The sequence below is a fragment of the Cydia pomonella genome, chromosome 22 (assembly GCF_033807575.1).
Source record: "Cydia pomonella isolate Wapato2018A chromosome 22, ilCydPomo1, whole genome shotgun sequence".
Lineage (NCBI taxonomy): Eukaryota > Metazoa > Arthropoda > Insecta > Lepidoptera > Tortricidae > Cydia > Cydia pomonella.
The window spans coordinates 2,288,579-2,307,550 of record NC_084724.1 but is presented as its reverse complement, the minus strand read 5'-3'; the positions used below and the strand labels follow the sequence as shown (position 1 = coordinate 2,307,550).

Below are 18,972 nucleotides of genomic sequence, written 5' to 3'. Positions count from 1 at the left end.
CCTGCTAAAGAATTAATTTCCTCGACTGTACCATTTCGTACCTTCTCACAGTGACAATCAATATGAAAGTCGCTAGGGACCTCATACTATTATCACGCCGACAAGGTACGAAATGGTGCTGAAATTAAATTTCCTGACCGTATGTGTTGTTTCAAGACCATCATAGAAGGGAAAGTAGAAGGAAGGAGAAATAGAGGAAAGCCAAGAAGGGCATACATGGATCAAGTGAAGGAGAAAGTGAACGTCGTGTCGTATCACGCCGTCAAGGAAGAGGCCAATGAAAGGCATGCCTGGAGATTGCTTCACCGACAAGAGCGCAGCTCTTAAATTTATGATGATGATGTGTTGATGGTCAAAAATCGTAAGTCCAAACCACGCCCTCGGTCGCGTCGAATAAAGCAGAAAACTAAATACTTGACTAAAAATTGCCCAGGATCCCTTATACACGAGAAGTTAAAGGTCTCCAGACATTTTACACATGTGAAATACATATATGGGACAAACAAAAACTTCTACTAAAAAAACTTTCCTAATGCCTGCTGTCCTGACTTTATTATGCGCTTCTCTACTAACTATAACGCATGGTCTCCACATGAAATTTAGATAAAACCAACAAATATTTTGACAAAGTCTTTATCTAAAGTCCGAAGACTCGAGTCCTTTTAAGTTGCGCTTAAAAAATAAAGGACTCAAGTCTGGACTTAAGACTCTGATTTATTTTAAGCGCAGAGTTACGTAAAGTTGAGTCAAGTCCTTCAAATTTAGACTCAAATGATTTTATTCCCTTGCTTTATCTTATACGTATGGCTTGGAAAAAATCTTGGGCGATAATTAAGTATTATATTTTTGTTTGCAGCGCAACTAAAATGGCTGGTGACAGACTCATGTAGCGGAGACATGTCTCAAGTGAAACACTCCGACACGGCGGCCGCGGACAAGCGTAAGTATAAGACCACACTTAAAGTCACATCAGAAAATCGATTATGGGTCAATTTTTATCATTTGTCATGCCTGTCACGTTCTAACAAGTATGTAAGGGCGAAAGTGACGGGCATAGTGACAAGTGATAAAAATGGAGCCATGCTGCCACCGCAGGGGTACACAATATATGTGATTCTAAGGCTAAGCGTATGCCGAGACGCAGCGACTCTAAAAATTACGACTCCATTAAAAGTTACGTCTCTGATATCTTCAAGCACTGTAAATACCATTTGCGGCTCTTTCACATTCCGAAAACTGGTGATTTCTGCGGTTGGCTTTCTTCTCAAAAGTTTACTAACCCCTGTCGTAGGACGCGCAACGCAAATTTGACAGCTGCATTAGGCTAAGAGTGTGCCGAGACGCAGGCGACGCAGCTCCACGTAGCGCAGGGCAAAGCAGATTTAGTAAAGTATGCAACGTCCTTGCGCCGCACCGTGCATAGCTAAAGGGCGTTCCATACTTTACAAAATCTGACCTGCCCTGCGCTGCGTGGAACTGCGTCGCCTTACGCCAGGGGTCAGTAAACTTTTGAGAAGAAAGCCAACCGCAGAAACCAACAGTTTTAGGAATGTGAAAGAGTCGCAAATGGTATTTTACAGTGCTCGAAGATATCAGAGGACGTAATTTTTAGAGTCGCTGGAAGAGTCCCAATCGTAGGTACCTCCAAAGAGCCGCTTGCTACTACCGTACAGAAACTTCCTACAAAACCGAAGTTTGGACGAATCATGTTGTCCCTTTCGGTTATTTAGGGTTCTCAAACATGTAATTATCTTATCTGTGGTTGTACACGCAAAGGAACGTCAAGTTTTCTAAATCTAATAATTGCTCGGAGCAATGCTGAGCCGAACGTAGCCGAGAATGACCGAACGCTCTAATTTCCTCCCCCTGCTATGATTGGGTGGTTTTACGATACCTAGAACAAACTGGTGGATTAACTAAAAATCTTTAAAAAAAATAAGGCACGTAAATAAGACTGTAGGTACGACATAGTTGACTTTAGCCCTCAGCTGTGTCAAGGTAAAAACAATAATAAAACGAGTTAATTAATTAGCGTTTAAATTGCTGTCAGAAGTTATTATGCTGTCATTGTTTTAACGACAAACCTTTGACGCCATCATTGTCATATTCACAATTTAATTTGTATTTTATTTAATGTGTCTTTTTCTACTCCAGTACCATAATCTGTCAATTATTTCAGACAGCAAAAAAATTTGGCTGCCACAGAACATCGACATCTGATGATTAGCCAAAATGTTTTTTAAAGTGATAACTTCTAAAGCTGCACTTTTTGTGATGAGGAAAAACAGGTCACGTGACCGACAGATTCGTCAGATTTAAAATTCGTAAGACGGACACGTGACCTGGGGCTCGAGTAGCAGTACTGAGAGTTCCGCTATTTGACGCTAGATGTAGACTACGAAAATAATAGTATTTTTGGTAACAAAACCGTTGTATGGTGTTAGCACTCTTGGTCTTCTTATTTTTTTTTGCCCTTATCGACCACGACCAGTGAAACCTGGGCTACAAGTACAACCGCGAAAATCGAAGTTCGTCAATTGCGGGCATTTTTCTCTGTCACTCTAATTACATCTTAGTGAGAGTAAAAGAGAAAGATCCCCGCAATTTACGAATTTCGGTTTTCGCGGTAGGCCCCCTGATCGAAAAACTGTTACAATGTCATTGAAGCCAGTAGACCGCTGCACTGGCGCGGCGTAGGAGAGGAAGTATCCTCCTCTCTTTCTACCGCGCGGTGAAAATGTATGCCTGCGCCTGCTGTTTCGTTTAGGTAGCGCAGGGCGCTTGCAATGAATATTGTATTTGTACCACATATAAATGATAGTACTTTTATACTGATAATTAAAGCAATTCGTGCATAATTATTCCCTAACCATTCCAAAATATCAAAAATGCACAACGTTAATATTCAAGTTTTCACTTCTGCCGGCACTCCCGGAGTGCAACCCGTTGTTTTTTTTATACCATGACGGTGGCAAACAAGCATACGGCCCGCCTGATGGTAAGCAATCACCGTAGCCTATGGCCGTTGGCATGCACGTTGCAGACCCTTTAAAAATCTGTATACTCCTTTTTTTGCCTTTTTTGAAGAACCTCATACTGTAGACCCTCGGGAAAACCTCGGCAGGAAGCTCATTCCACAACCGGAGAGTCCGCGGGAGGAAGTTCCTCTTAAAACGCACAGTGCGCGACCGCTTAGGTTCTAGGGTGTAAGGATGAACACCCTGCCGACGGCGAGCGGTGCGGTGATAGAAAGTAGCCGTGGGCATCATGTCAAACAATTCTTCAGAGCACAGCCCATTGTACAAGTGGTAGAACACACACAAGGAGGCAAAGTCTCTTCTTAGACTTAAAGTTCAATACCGCTTGTGAGTTTGGGATCGTCGACGATTCGTAGAGCGCGCCGTTGGAATGAGTCGAAGAGCCCAAGCTGGCATCCAGGTGCTCCTGCCCAAAGGTGACAGAAATACTCTATATAGGGTCTGATTTGCGTTTTATAAAGCAGCAGTCTTTGCCCTGGAGTAAAGTATCGCTTCACTTTATTGAGCACACCGTTTTTTTTTGTTTTTGCGATTTCTGGTCCTGCAGTGAAAGTTGTTCAGTATGTCCTGTATATTCTCCTCGTACAGTCGCCATCAGATATATCGGAGCGGCCAAGGTGCTCAGAAATATCTGAACACGTCTCTATTGTCAGGATGTTGGAGTGCGTGTTCAGATATTTTTCAGCACCTCGCCCGCTCTGATGTATCTGTTGGCGCCTGTACTAAAATTTGCTTGAGAATTGATAAAACAGTAAAACGCCCTATTTACGTACTTTTTCCACTCGTCAACTATAATCCACTTAATTATTACTACTCTTCTAAAGTTGCATTTTTAGCGTTGCCAGAATTTTTCATTTCTTGAAATGACCCCAATGTACTGTGAATCAGTGCGCCGCGTTTTGATTTAAAAAAAAATTAACATTTCAGTGAAAGAATAAGGATCACAGTCAAATGGCGTTCTAAAAGTTTTAATCATGTGTCGAAAGATGGCAGTCAATTTACGTGACTACAAAGTTTTCTTTGACAATACACCTCTATTTTAAATTCTCTTTGGTATGGACTGACGTTTATTTGACATGTTTATTTGTACGTTACGTACAAATAGCCATACATTTGACGTGCCCCTCCCCCGCAAAAATCGGCAGACTGTTTTGTACAGAAAATTACAGACAAGGCGTCTACAGTTGTTAAATCCTCCAAGCACAGAAATGCATGGTTAAATCTTTCGAGCACCTCGTCATACACCGTGTATATGACCTAGTTTAAGTTGACGTGACTGTAAAATCGAATTCCTAGGTTTTCTGGCCAGTCCCCAGCACTACTGTTCACATTTTAGTGCTAAACAATTTCCTGTCATTATTCTATAAACCTACTTTGAATTGCTTTACAATGAAATTAAATAGTCGATAGTGGGTTCTCGTTTGTGGTATGACAGGTGCCTTGAGCCATAAACTCCATACTTATCTTATTCAGTCAGCTGTAATAATATGTTACACAACGGAGGCCTCATAAATATCTGACACGATTTGCAGAGCTATAAGAGCGTGTCATATATTTTAGCGGTGTACCAAGAGTAACATATTATTGCAGGTGACTGTACCACGATGTGTGATGGGTGGCTACTGGTAACTACTCGTAATATTATCGTAATATTATCTAGCGATTTCACCATCATGAAAGAAACCTTTAGTAAAATTTCCGAATGGCTGCAAGATCATAACCTAGTACTAAATACAAATAAAACACACATAATACAATTTAGGCCATACCAGAAACATTCTATCGACTTAAAACCACTGTTAGAGGGACTTAAAATCAACGAAACGACAGACGCCACCCTACTTGGATTGACAATCGATTCACACCTCGACTGGAAAAAACATGCAGCCAAGGTCAAAGCAAAACTATCCTCGTTCCTCTATGCATTAAGTATACTAAGGGCTAACACTCATACAGAATGTGCACTCTCCGCTTATCATGCATACGCTCAAGCCTGCTTACGCTACGGTGTCATGCTATGGGGAAATAGCACCGACGCACATGACATATTTTTAACGCAGAAAAAATGTATTCGCATACTTGCAAATATTCCTCAACTCGTAAGCTGCAAGCCACACTTTATTAACTTAAAAATTCTTACTTTACCGTCTTTATATATTCTGGAAATAACCACTTTTGTCAGGAACAACCTTCATTTATTTAAATTTTATAATAGCGTACGTCGGAATGATAAACTCATCCCTCCAGAACCGATACTAAATATCTACAAAAAAGGCCCATATTACAGCTCAATATTAATATATAACCAAATACCAATTAATGTACGAAATACCACAACTAATAACTTATTTACTACAAAATTAAAAAGGCTATTAATTCAGAAAGCCTACTATTCTGTTGCAGAGTTCCTGGAGGATAAGTACCTATAATGTAAGAATTGTTATCACCCCATTACATTTGTTTTAAGAACTAGCTTTAAGAATAATTTTTAAGTATATACTTGCTATACCCTGTCCGGGTCCATGTGATACTCTAATCTTTTGTAACAACATATGTACCATGGTTTGCAATAAAGGAAAAAAAAAAAAAAAAACAAAATATTACCAAAGCGAGTATTTTCTCAGTAATGCTAATATTGACTGGACTCAACCATTTGCTGCGTCCTGCAACACCGGCGACGCTGCTGTATGTGTCCCGTCTACATTACCTTACGAAGGTCGAGGACATTGTAAAGTATGTGAGGGTAAAGTCCGGACTCGTCGTGAGGGTCGCGCAGTTCGAATCTCGACACAATGCGAATTTTAATTCGTTTGTGGTGAGCGTTACGACTGATCGTCTAGCGACCTTCAGCAAGGAGGTGTTTGCCCGAAGGTCAAGTTTCGGCGGTTCCGAGGTCGGCTCCCTGACACTGCAGGGTTGTGTAATGCATCGCAACCATAATGTGATTTATAGTATTTAGTTTTAAAATATATTGTTATAATATGTATGTTAGTTTTAAGGTATTCATTTATGGCCCACTAGTTGCCTTCAAATCCTGAAATAAAGATTTTCATTTCATTTCATTTAATAAAAAGTCAAGGTTTTTTCGTGTTTAATACTGTAAAATGGATAATATTAACATCATTCATACGGCCTATCCTTATCAATGGCTGGGAGGCCTGGTCTCTACTAAAAGAAGAAAGTCAGCTGCTGGTAGCGATGAGGAAATTTTTACGTAAGATCCTGGGACCTATTCAGAGAGATCGAGGAGTTAGTGGCCGAGCCAATATCATCGGCGAAACGAACGCCCCCAGACTTCGCTGGTTCGGTCACCTACTCCGAATGGGAGAGGATCGGGCTGTGAAGAGGACGTTCTGGGGACGGCCGACTGATAGCCGTCCGGTGGGCCGGCGTAGGTATCGCTGGGAAGACAGTGTGGCGACAGATCTGCTTCAGCTTCGCGTCAGTAACTGGCAGGAAGTTGCGATTGGGACAGGTGGCACGCTCTCGTTTCGGAGACCAAGATTCTTTTTGGATCATTGAGCCAAAATAGTTAGTTTAGGGCTATCTTTTGATAGTAAATTACCAATTACCTTACCAGTAACTTACCCAATGTTATAGTTCGTGTCATTCACGAAGACGCGTGCCTTGACACTGACACTATACTGACAAATATGCACGTCATCGTGGATAACATGAACTAGACCAATCTTACTATTACTACTAGAAATATTACCGCTTCGTAAATTCTACACAAATGCTTTATACTTGTTGAAGTGAAAACTTCTTTAGCGGCGCTGTGCACTTTTTGTGATGGGGAAAAAATGTTAAACTCGCGACAGGTCACGTGACCGACAGATTCGACAGATTGAAAATTCGTAAGACGGCCCCTGACCTGATCGAAAAACTGTTACAAGATCATTAAAGCCAGTAGACCGCCGACGCGACTTGAATATTATCGTTGTGCATTTTTAATGTTACGAGTAAATAATTGTAATAGTTCTGAAGTGTTAAAAATTTTATGCAATATAAATTGTCATGTTTGTGTACGATAGCGCGAATATTGTATTTTAGCATATAAATGACAGTACTTTTATACTGATACTTAAAGCAATTCGTGCAAAATTATTCCCTAACCATTCCAAAATATCAAAAATGCACAACGTTAATATTCAAGTTTTCACTTCTGCCGGCACTCCCGGAGTGTAACCCGTTCTTTTTTGCAGCAGGGCTAAGATGGTCGGCTCTTTATCATTTGTCACCATGCCTGTCACGTTCTAACAAGTATCTAAGCGTGAAAGTGACGGGCATAGTGACAAGTGATAAAAATAGAACCATGATGCCACCGCAGATCAAGTTCGCTAAGTCCGATATAAAATTAAATTTTTGCATTGATTTAATCACAAAAATATATAATTCAATAAATAACGAAGATCACAGTCCAATTATCCGGAACTCTGAAACAGAATATCTGTAATGAACACAATTAAATTTTGATTTAAACCCTCCTGCTTCGTAGGCCCCTGCCTACTTGGCTAGGAACTTGGCTAGGAGACCATTATTACTAAGTATTATATTCCTTTTCCTACTCCTCTACTGTTATCTGTCATTTATGCATTCATTAACACGAATATAAGAACATACATAAAAGGTTTCAAGAAAAGTCCATATTGTCTATTCCTCATAAAAGCTCTTTTGCTTTTAATCGCTATAACGTTACTGCGATTAATGGCTACCAACCTAACTAAACCAAAACGAATACAGTTTTAAACTAAGTGCATTGCTGCCAACTTACAAAATATTCATTTGGTTGCATAGTAAAAATAATTACTTCATAAGTCAGAAGTACGCATGCGACACCCGTAATATAGCAACACCCATAGACTACGAAGACCGCTTAGCGTTGCTTGTTAGTCTCCGTAGGCTACGGTGGCCAAAATTGAGAAAAACCTGTCCAAAATTTAATTTAGCAAGTAGCAAGTACCAGGGCCTCATGAGTCACGAGGTGTCGCTGACCGGCCGGCCGCGGCCCGGGGCGGGCCGAGCGCGTCTTGGCTATATACTTTTGCTGTAATTTGTTTACCTAAATTAAGATTTATTTTTGTTGACTCGTAGGAAAAATATTGTATGCAACGTTGTATAAGTAGGTCAAAAAATGCTCGTGGCGTATTCCTTTACAGTAACTCACGCCACTCGCCTTTTTTGACCCTTCTTATACAACTGTTGCATAAAATACTATTTCGGGTACATAACAATAATATTATACCTATAGGGAGCGTGCATGAACTGTAGGAGGCAGCACAGGAGCTGTCAGATTTTTGGCGCGAGGCGTAAATGTGATGTTTATTGTTCCGATGTAGCCCACAAGATGGCAGAACCTACTATGCACAAGAAAACACTTGACGTGTAAATGTGCATGTTTATGGTTCCGATTCAGACCACAAGATGGCAGACCCTCCAACGCGCACGGTCCCTATAGATATGGCATACTCTAACATGAAAAGCTAGAAAAATGCTTCCAACGTCACGGCAGCACACACTCACAATATGTTTATTATTTAAACAAGGAAAGGCATAATTTTAAAAGAATACTGAAGTAAAAAAGAGACTACTAGTGTTTGTCACTTTCGCGTCATAGTTGAAGTCCAACGACTAAGAGCAAACTGTACAATTTGTCACAAGTGCTTCAATTTTGGAGCGCGTATAACTTATCTCGCTCGAAATGATGCCGTCATACCTTTGGCCTATGCTCTATTAGATGACGCCACTTTTTGACATTTAACAAATTTAACTTAACACATATCAGTAAAAGAATAAGGATCAAATTCAAATGGCGTTCTAAAAACTCACTTCACAAACCACTTCACTTTGGACTTCAAAGTCTGGAGCATCGACGCAAGGTTGCCAGCCTAACGATCTTTTATAGGATACATTTCGGAGAGTGTGCTGAGGAATTGCACAACCTTATTCCTCCGTCCCCATTTCACCATCGGACTACCAGACAATCGGCACTTCGGCATCGCTTCATGGTAGGTATTCCACAAATACGCACGAAGCGTTTCGCTTCAACATTCCTTATGCGAACTGCCAAGGAGTGGAATGCCCTGCCCGAGTCTGTGTTTCCGTATGAGTACAATCTGAATCTCTTCAAGGCTAGAGTAAATAGGTATCTCATAGGCAAGCGTGCTCCACCGTAGACCGCATCATCACTTACCATCAGGTGTGATCGTGGTCAAACGCCTGCCTATCCTCCATAAAAAAAAAAAAAAAAAAAAAAAAAAAAAAAAAAAAAAAAAAAAAAAAAAAATTTAATCATGTGTTGAGAGATGGCGGTAAATTTACTGTGGCTACAAAGTTTACTTTGAAAATCGACCTCTATTTCATATTATCTTTGGACTAATGTACGATTCCCACCCACCGGCTGGAGTCGGGCCGCGACGGAGCGCATTTTCAATGTGCCTATACATTAAGTATGGCAGAAACGAGGGGATCCGTCCGGAGCCGTCCGCGTCCGCGAGCAGCCGACCGGCTTGCGGCGGAATCGTACTTCATATTATGGCCGTGCTACAAATTAAATATTTCGGTCAGGAGTGTTGTTAATGTAAACGCTAAACGTCCAACAAGCTGACCTACATAAAATTAACAATTTGATTTGAATAAATTAACATAACAATTGCGTTAACAGATCAATTCGACCGTCACAATTGTTACATGATTACCATTCAATAAAGACTGGCTAGCAAAAATTAATTTATAATTACGAGTTCAAAACGGCCACATCTGGCACAGAAGACAATCCTTTTTCATCGCGACAATGCCCCAGCACACTCGTCAGCATTCGCAACAGCCAAATTAGTAGAATTGCGTTACGAAATACTGCCCCACCCACCTTATTATCCAGATTTGGCCCCATGTGATTTTTTTTTATTCCCAAACGTGAAGAAATGGCTCGGTGGGAAAAGATTTTCAAATGAGGAAGCCATAGCTGAAACTGAAGCATGTTTTTCAGGGTTTGAAAAAAAAAATATTTTTTGGAGGGGTTGAAAAAACTGGAACATCGTTGGATGAAGTGTATGGAGTTGAAAGGAGATTATATAGAGAAATAAAACTAAAAAAGCGGCCAAGTGCGAGTCGGACTCGCGCATGAAGGGTTCCGTACCATTTAAGACGTATTAAAAAAAATCTATTTACTAGATCTCGTTCAACATTTTACCACTTTGGAAGTGTCTCTCGCGCAAACTATTCAGTTTAGAAAAAAATGATATTAGAAACCTCAGTATCATTTTTGAAGACCTATCCGTAGATACCCCACACGTATGGGTTTGATGAAAAAAGATTTTTTGAGTTTCAGTTCTAAGTATGGGGAACCCCCAAAATTTATTGTTTTTTTTCTATATTTGTGTAAACATCTTAATGCGGTTCATAGAATACATCCACTTACAAAGTTTGAACAGTATAGCTCTTATAGTTTCGGAAAAAAGTGGTTGTGATCGGACAGACAGACGGACATGACGAATCTATAAGGGTTCCGTTTTTTGCCATTTGGCTACGGAACCCTAAAAAGGTGATAAAGTTTCTTTTTTTTGCAAAAAGTCACTGACTTATCAAACCACCCTCGCACAACAGCACCTCGAAAGAATGAGTGAAGATCGTGCAGTGAAGAGTGGGTCGACCGCCTGGAAGCCGTCCTGTAGGTCATCCTAAGTATCGGTGGACGGATAGAGTGGAGGCAGATCTCCGTGAGCTCGGCGTCAGTGAAAACTGGCGTGAAGCAGCTCAAGACCGGGTAAAATGGCGTGCTCTTGTGTTGGAGGCCAAGACTCAATGGGTCATTGCGCCAAACTAGTTAGATATTTAACAGAAGTTTATAAAAAGTAAAGAAACCCGCGGGATTTCATCTGTATTATCATATGAGAACTAAATTTTTTGCCGTTCATCTAAATACCTGGTACGTGTCGCCTCGGTCGCTCGGTTATAACTATTTATTGTAATATGGTGGTGTATAGGTGATAATCTTAACTACATTTTTTTACTAAATTAAACTTGTCTAAAACAATAAAAATTAAAATAGTACATTACGATACAAGTGCGAAAAATAGGAAATTCGAAACGAGTGGCGATAAATTAAAACACGACCGAAGGGAGTGTTTTAAATCGACACGAGTTGCGAATTACCTATTCGCACATGTATCGTACAACGTTTTACAGTACATATGGCCCTTTAAATGTTCGACACAGTAACGTAATATGCTACTTCTCGCACTAGTGCTATAAAGTAGCCCCATATGTACTGTAAAATTATATATAAACTTGAACATGTAAAAAAAACAAAAGTTAGTCACCGGGCGAGATTCGAACCCGTAACACTCGTTTAGCAGTCCGCGTTTTAACCCGCTGGACCAGACGAACAGTGGCCGGCAACACGAAATTAGCGACCATATTCTGCGTCGTAAGAAAAACGCATGAAAACTCGAAAACACGCGTTTTCCCAAACATAAGACTAATCTAGATAGATTGTATACCCCCAAAAACCCCCATATACCAAATTTCAGCGAAATCGTTAGAGCCGTTTCCGAGATCACAGAAATATATATATACAAGAATTGCTCGTTTAAAGGTATAAGATAAGATATATAAAATAGTTCAGTTCTCGCCGTCTTATTATAAACATACACGTATGGTGCGGTGTGTTCCCCAGTAGATGTAATCAGCATTTACGTACCTCCAAATCCTCAAAAGCATAACGTAGGTATCGTGTGTAGTAGTAATTTTACGACAGTAAAGATCTAAATTGTAAGTCATGTCACGCGTCAGCCATCAAATCGCCCTTGAATACTAAGTGACTGATTTAATATGACATGATATTATTTCATATGGTTATTTGTATGTAAAACTGTTAAATAATATCACGTAATAGGTACGACATTGTAATACGTTAACTGCATACGAGTACCAAGAAATAATAAAACCCGGTCATGTCGAAAAAAAATCATTTTAAAAACGGTTGGATGGTTGGATTTTTTAATGATTTCACAATTTTTCGAATGAATGTCTGCAAAAAATAGCAGTATGATAGATTTTTTGCCCCTACTCTATATAGATAATAACTTAAATACATAAAAACAAATATAACGTTCATAACTCATGAACAAATCATCACGCTGATCACTTAAATAAATGCCCTTAGCTGGTTTTGAACTGAGGAGTTCCAGCTTGGGGCAGTTTAACTACATTTTAAACGTACTTCCTAACGCTACATTTTTTGTTAAAAAATATGCTGCCGGTCATAAGTTCAGCTTCACTCAATGATTTAGGATAGGTTTATCCTTATTGAGATATCATGTGTGTGGAACCAAGAATAACCTCATACATTACATTCCAGCGGACCGCAGACGCGGCGCGGCGGGCCGAGCGGCGGCGTTGCGGCGCGCGCCGTCCGACTCCGACTGCTCCGGCGAGACCGCCTCGCTGTCCGCCGACAGTGGCGAGCGCCGCCCGCCGCCGCCGCCGCCGAGGGGGAAGACTAGGAAGTGAGTCTATATGCCATATTAGAAATAAAATACCGGCCAAGAGCATCTCGGGCCACGCTCAGTGTAGGGTTCCGTAGTTACTCTTCTGTCACAATAAGCTAAACTGGAGCTTAAAGTATAGTAAATTGTTAACCAAGGGATGAAACGGTACCTTTCATGCGAGTTAAACAAATAGGCGAATTTGCATAATCTGTACCTAATTAAAGTAAGTCTTTTTACTATGAAGGGGAAACTTTTTGCGATAACTCAAAAACAGCTAAACTGATCATGTCCGCTATAGTTTTCATTTAATGTCTTTCTTAAGTTCTATTTCTACGATTTTTTTCATATTTTTTGGAACTATGGTTCAAAAGTTAGAGGGGGGGGGACACATTTTTTTTTCTTTCGGAGCGATTATCTCCTAATATATTCACTTTATCAAAAAATGTTTGTTAAAGACCCCTATTAGTTTTGAAAGACCTTTCCAACGATACCCCACACTGTAGGGTTGAAGCAAAAAAAAAAATTCACCCCCACTTTACGTGTAGGGGAGGTACCCTCAAAAAAAAAAATTTTAGATTTTATTGTACGACTTTGTCGGCTTTATTGATTTATATATCCATGCCGAATTTCAGCTTTCTAGCACTAACGACCACGGAGCAAAGCCTCGGACAGACAGACAGACAGACAGACAGACAGACGGACATGGCGAAACTATAAGGGTTCCTAGTTGACTACGGAACCCTAAAAAATAGGCGTCTTGTTCCAACTCCTTCACCTTCTATATGAATCCCTTCCGGAAATACGATATGGCGAAAGAGATGGTGCTGGCATCGCTTCGAGTGATGGCGCCATAACCTTTGGGTTATGCTCGGTATGATGGCGCCACTTTTTGATATTTAACAAATTTAACACATATCAGTGAAAGAAAAAGTCAAATGGCGTTCTAAAAGTATAAATCGTGTGTCTTTGACAATCCACCTCTATTTGCTATGGTATAGACAGCTGCACCATCTCTTCGTTATCTACTTTGACCATAGCAAGTGAGTCAACAAAATATTTAAAGCCTGACCAGTAATATATGTTTACGCGCCATATTGCGGAATTTCATTGGAACTAATTTTTTCATACTAAACTGAACTGTCACCCTATACATGAGAATAACAGCGCCCTCTTGACAATGATCATATATTTCTAGTCGGGCTTTACATGGTTCTGGAAGGGTAAGAGAGTGAAAATTTGCTGTATGGTCTGATCTGAAATGGATGACAAACATACTAAATCTTGAAAAAAGGCTGTAAAAAGAGTGAGATACCCTCAGAGTCAGAGTAAGACAGCACGCCGACAGCAGCGAGCGCCGCCCGCCGCCGCCGAGGGAAAAATCTAAAAGTGACTCATCAAAATGTACACGGCTCTAGGTTTAGAGAGCTGAAATTTTGTGTGTTTAGACATAACATGAATGAAGAAAACGGCTCTAGCTCCCAAGCGACAGGTTAACAGATAAAAAGACAAGTACTACTCCTTGCACAGCAGCATAGAGAAATAAGTAAGCATAGAGTGCTCACTCCATACAACAGTTTTCATACCAAAACGCTTATTATTTTTGTAGTTGACATTTAGCGTCAAGTAGCAGATTTATCAGTTCTGCTACTTGACAATAGATGTCGCGACGAACGAAAAGTCTAATGCTCAAAAATTTTCGGCTAATATAACCGGATTAACCGTTTTCAACTCCTGCTTGTAATATTACTTGTAAATTGTTGAGCAATACACTTTTCGTGAGTCGCTACCCACGTGACATCTAGTGTCAAGTAGCGACTATGAAAATAAGTTTTTGGCATAAATTTCATTTTTGGTACAAGCTTTTATCGCTGACTGTACTTTTATTTCCACAGGCCACTAATAATCATCGAGCCGATTCTAAAAACCCCGTACACAATTAGGTTGCGTTGTTTTATCACAGAGTTCCTACGCCCACCTCCTGTCTCCATCATCAGATCAGCTAGATGGTACCATAATATTGCATTGTCATCCGACTTACATATGTATGCAAATTTTCAGCATCATCGGAAACCGGGAAGTTGGTCAAATTTAACTTGCAAGATTTGATCCGTACATACATAGGTACATTGTTTTGGTAAGAAAACTGATGCATGGAGTGAGCACTATATGCTTTGACTGGATATCTTTCGATACCTCCCTGGCGGGAAGTATGAGTGGCCGTGTCCGCCGTTAGGCGTACGGCTGTAGTGGGTTGCTCTCCACCGATGTGGAGAGGTCATAACACGTCCATTTGTGAACGTGTGTGCTGCTGGTGATGGCCAGCTCTTCGCTACTTATTGTTACCCAACCCCACGACCCCTGGTGATACCGTTTGATACCGGGGCCAGGTTTCGGGGCCGCGGTGAAGGCAACCGGTAGCTAAGATGGCGTGGGCGGCGTGCTCACTCTTGGCTTACTTATTTCTCTATGACGGCAGCCATGTGTAAACAGCTTATCTTATATGTAACTCATAACATAAATTAATGTTTTATTGCAGCCGCAGACGCGGCAGCGAATGGGAGGTGCTCGAAGGTCTAAAAGACGGGCAGCGCTTCGAGCGGCGGCCGGAGGTCTTCAACGGGTTCCTGCACAAGAAGAGGAAATGGCCTTTGAAAGGATGGCACAAGGTATGTTAAGCTTACCTTTAACATCGTCAGACTGTACCTTATCGTTCAAGCACTGGTGAGTCTGAGATTAGCGAGAGAAGTGGCTGTATTTGCACTTCTTCTATCACTATTATTGTTAGAAACACGGAGATCCTTAGGCGTGCCGATGTCGCTGGAATAGAGGCCTACCTAATGAGACGACCCATTCCCATAAAAGTGATGCTAAGTCCGAATTCGATAGTCTGCCGAAACGAAACTAACTTGCCGAAAGTACAAAAAAGAACGCCACTTCCGGTGCGAAAAAGGGGATTTAACCCATCTGATACCGCAATAATAGTTATGGCAGCAGAAATTAACTGATAGACACAGAAAAGCGAAATCTGTCAGTAATCTGTGCTTGGCAGACGCTCTCAAAGGTGATCATCGATACCCATCTGATACCACCATGAAACCAATTCCAGTCGGTAGGTATGTACAATTATTCCAGAAATATATAAGTCTGCCAATGCTTTTCCTGACGAAACATCTTGACAGGCGAGATTATCTAAGCATGGTCACATCGGTACCCCTAGATATACCCATCTGATACCACCATGAAACCAATTCCAGTCGATAGATATGAACCTCATTTCAGGAATATACAAAATACGGGTCCCACGGATGTTGCTTACATATTGTCGTCTGTCAAGGTGTACCACAGTACAATTATAACCTTAATGCTAGGTATAAAAAGTTTAGTTCTGTTTTATGAACAGTTTCATAATTGTTACATTTTTAGGGTTCCGTAGTCAACCTTTATAGGGACCGTGCGCGTTGTGGGTCTGCCATCTTGTGGCCTGAATCGGAACAATAAACATTTACATTTACACGTCACGTGTTTTCTTGTGCATAGTAGATTCTGCCATCTTGTGGGCTACATGGGAACAATAAACATCACATTTACGCCTCGCGCCAAAAATCTGACGGCTCCTGTGCTGCCTCCTACAGTTCATGCACGCTCCCTATAGTTTCGCCATGTCCGTCTGTCTGTCCGAGGCATTGCTCAGTGGTCGTTAGTGCTAGAAAGCTGAAATTTGGCATGGATATATACATCAATAAAGCCGACAAAGTCGTACAATAAAATCAAAAAAAATATTTTTTTTAGGGTACCTCCCCTTTACGTAAAGTGGGGGTGTTTTTTTTGCTTCAGCATTACAGTTTGGGGTATCGTTGGAAAGGTCTTTCAAAACTAATAGGGGTCTTCAACAAACATTTTTTTATAAAATGAATATGTTCGGAGATAATCGCTCCGAAAGAAAAAAAAATGTGTCCCCCCCCCTCTAACTTTTGAACCATAGGTCCAAAAAATATGAAAAAAATCGTGGAAGCAGAGCCTAAGAAAGACGTTATACGAAAACTATAGCGGACATGATCTGTTTCGCTGTTTTTGAGTTATTACAAAAAGTTTACCCTTCATAGTAAAAAAACGTACATCCACAGTTCATCCCTTGGTTAGCAATCTACTATACTTTAAGCTTCATTTTAGCTTATTGTGACGGGAAAGTAACTACGGAACCCTACTCTGAGCATGGCCCGACATGCTCTTGGCCGGTATTTGTATAATGACATCAGGTTCCTTATCTTCTATAACAACGTAAAGGCCGTCATACAAACAGTCCAGTTTTCCACCGGTTTCGTTACGCACTAACACTATATCACCGCACTTATATGCCACTGGATTAAGTTTTTGTCGTGTCCACTTTTACGGTCTATTTTCACTTTTAACAGGTTTTCGCGCGCATCTTTTTGTGCCACTTGTAAGCGGTAATTTAATTCTAAACTATAGTTATATACATTATACAATGGTTCTACAAGATTACTTAATCTACTTGGAATTTCACAAGGTTTTCCGAACACTAGTTCGAATGGGGCATATTTGGTTGCTGTGTGAACTGTATTGTTGTAACAAAAACACCAAATGGTAAGCCAATGACTTCATGTCAGATTACAAGGCGTAAGGTCTACGAAAAACCACCAGGAACCTAGGAACTCGAATAAAATACTCCTCAACACAGGTTTACGAGCATCAGCGAATTTAAAATGGCCAGAAACGTCTTTTGCCTCGGCCAAAAGTAAATCAATAATCTTTCGCTAACGTTTTGTTGCACTTTAAGCGGAGACTATAAATTAGAGATTAAAGAAATCTATCTCTATGTTACATTACATACATCGACCACATTATGAATCGAGTAACAGCGAATTAATTTGGTTCCCAGCGTTTCTTCGTGGTAGACGGCGGTATTCTGGTGTACGCGCGCTCGCCCACCGACGTGGCGCGCGGCCGCCTGCACGGCTCGCTGGACGTCGGCCTGTCCGTCATCTCGGCCAAGCCGCGGAGGCGGCGCATAGACATCGATGCCGACGAGTTCATATACCATCTCAGGGCGAAGACTCCTGATGTGTTTAGGACATGGTTGAACGTGTTAAAGGCGCATCGGTAAGTGATTTTCTCTTAAGCTAGCCTCTTGTTCCTAAACGGCCTCGCTTGCTGTTTAACTCGGACTCGGCCGGCAATTCCCTAGTAATTGTTACATCCTTACGGTAGGATATCAAATCCCGGCCACAATTTATTACACTACATTACAAATACTCTATATTACACACATAAATAATAGAAAACAGCTACTAAAACAGAGGTAACAACAGCCGATCTTATCGCTAAAAAGCGATCTCTTCCAGACAACCTTTAGGTAGCGGAAATTAATAAATTTACACATGTTGGTAGGTGTTGCAAATGTAAATGCAATGAAAGTAACCTATCACAAAATACACAGAAAATATATTACCATGCAAATAAAAAAAAATACAAATGCATACACACACACATACATAAATATATTGTATTTTCCCACTGCTATAAGCATCTTACCCTTTTATAGATATATTCGGCTTTTTCTCATTTTCAATTTCGATTAACTAAAGTTACTTTGGTAATTATATAAAATGAACTAGACTAAAATATTAGTATAGAACCGAAGTTATAAATAATGAAGCATTAGATAAATAGTTTAATACTGAAAACTGCATGTATCAACTTAGGTATAAACCTGAATGTCATATTTAATATATAAAAATATAATTTAGTTTTTCGTTGACTTGCATGACATTTATATGTACTTCTGGTCTCCCGCGATACAGGCCTAGCCTAGTGCGGGGACTCCTGGAAACTCTGTTGTCAATCTAGTTATGCACCAACTCTTAAAAACAACCGCTGTATACTTTTTCTGTGTCCTTTCTTGTGCAATAAACATATTTTTTATCTTTATCTTATCTTTATCTTCAAAATAAAAAATAATGACCGTTTTAGGTTATACCGGCAGCACCTCCTGACGTTCGGCGCGCGCGAGTCGGTGCCGAAGATCCACGCGCCGCTCGACGACCTGCCGCCCACCGACACCTCGTCTCGTGAGTACTTTACTTAATGCCGTGTGTGACGTGCTTTCGTGAACCGTTCTGTTAACATACATGATTAAATCTTGAATTATTCTGGTGAAGTGTTCCAATTTTAACTGTCGCAAGTCATACTGTGGCGTCTCATATGTCACTGTTAATATGCCACATAATTTTAACAGATGGCGTTAGCAATTCCTACATCGCGCTTACGGAGTTCCGTACGTCAGTTACTAATGTTGTTTTTAACAGTAACGTTTCATGAAAACTAATTAGAGTATTTTGAGCTTGTTTTAAGATAAGGATTATGGATTTTGATAGTTTAAGCATGCTTTCAAGATTTGTATTTGAATTGTCTTGCTCAAATGT

At 40.5% G+C, this 18,972-nt stretch overlaps 1 protein-coding gene across 12 annotated transcripts in view; it reads left to right on the top strand.

The window, feature by feature from the left end:
- LOC133530325 (oxysterol-binding protein-related protein 6-like) overlaps nucleotides 1–18,972 on the top strand; it is a 106,677-nt gene that overhangs the window by 27,383 nt on the left and 60,322 nt on the right. For all 12 annotated transcript variants that reach the window (XM_061868230.1, XM_061868223.1, XM_061868220.1 and 9 more), the window contains exons 2-6: nucleotides 857–940; nucleotides 12,400–12,547; nucleotides 15,066–15,195; nucleotides 17,430–17,650; nucleotides 18,521–18,618. In XM_061868230.1, the coding sequence (XP_061724214.1) occupies nucleotides 898–940; nucleotides 12,400–12,547; nucleotides 15,066–15,195; nucleotides 17,430–17,650; nucleotides 18,521–18,618 (640 nt within the window). In that variant the 5' untranslated portion in view covers nucleotides 857–897. The remainder of the gene's footprint in view (nucleotides 1–856; nucleotides 941–12,399; nucleotides 12,548–15,065; nucleotides 15,196–17,429; nucleotides 17,651–18,520; nucleotides 18,619–18,972) is intronic.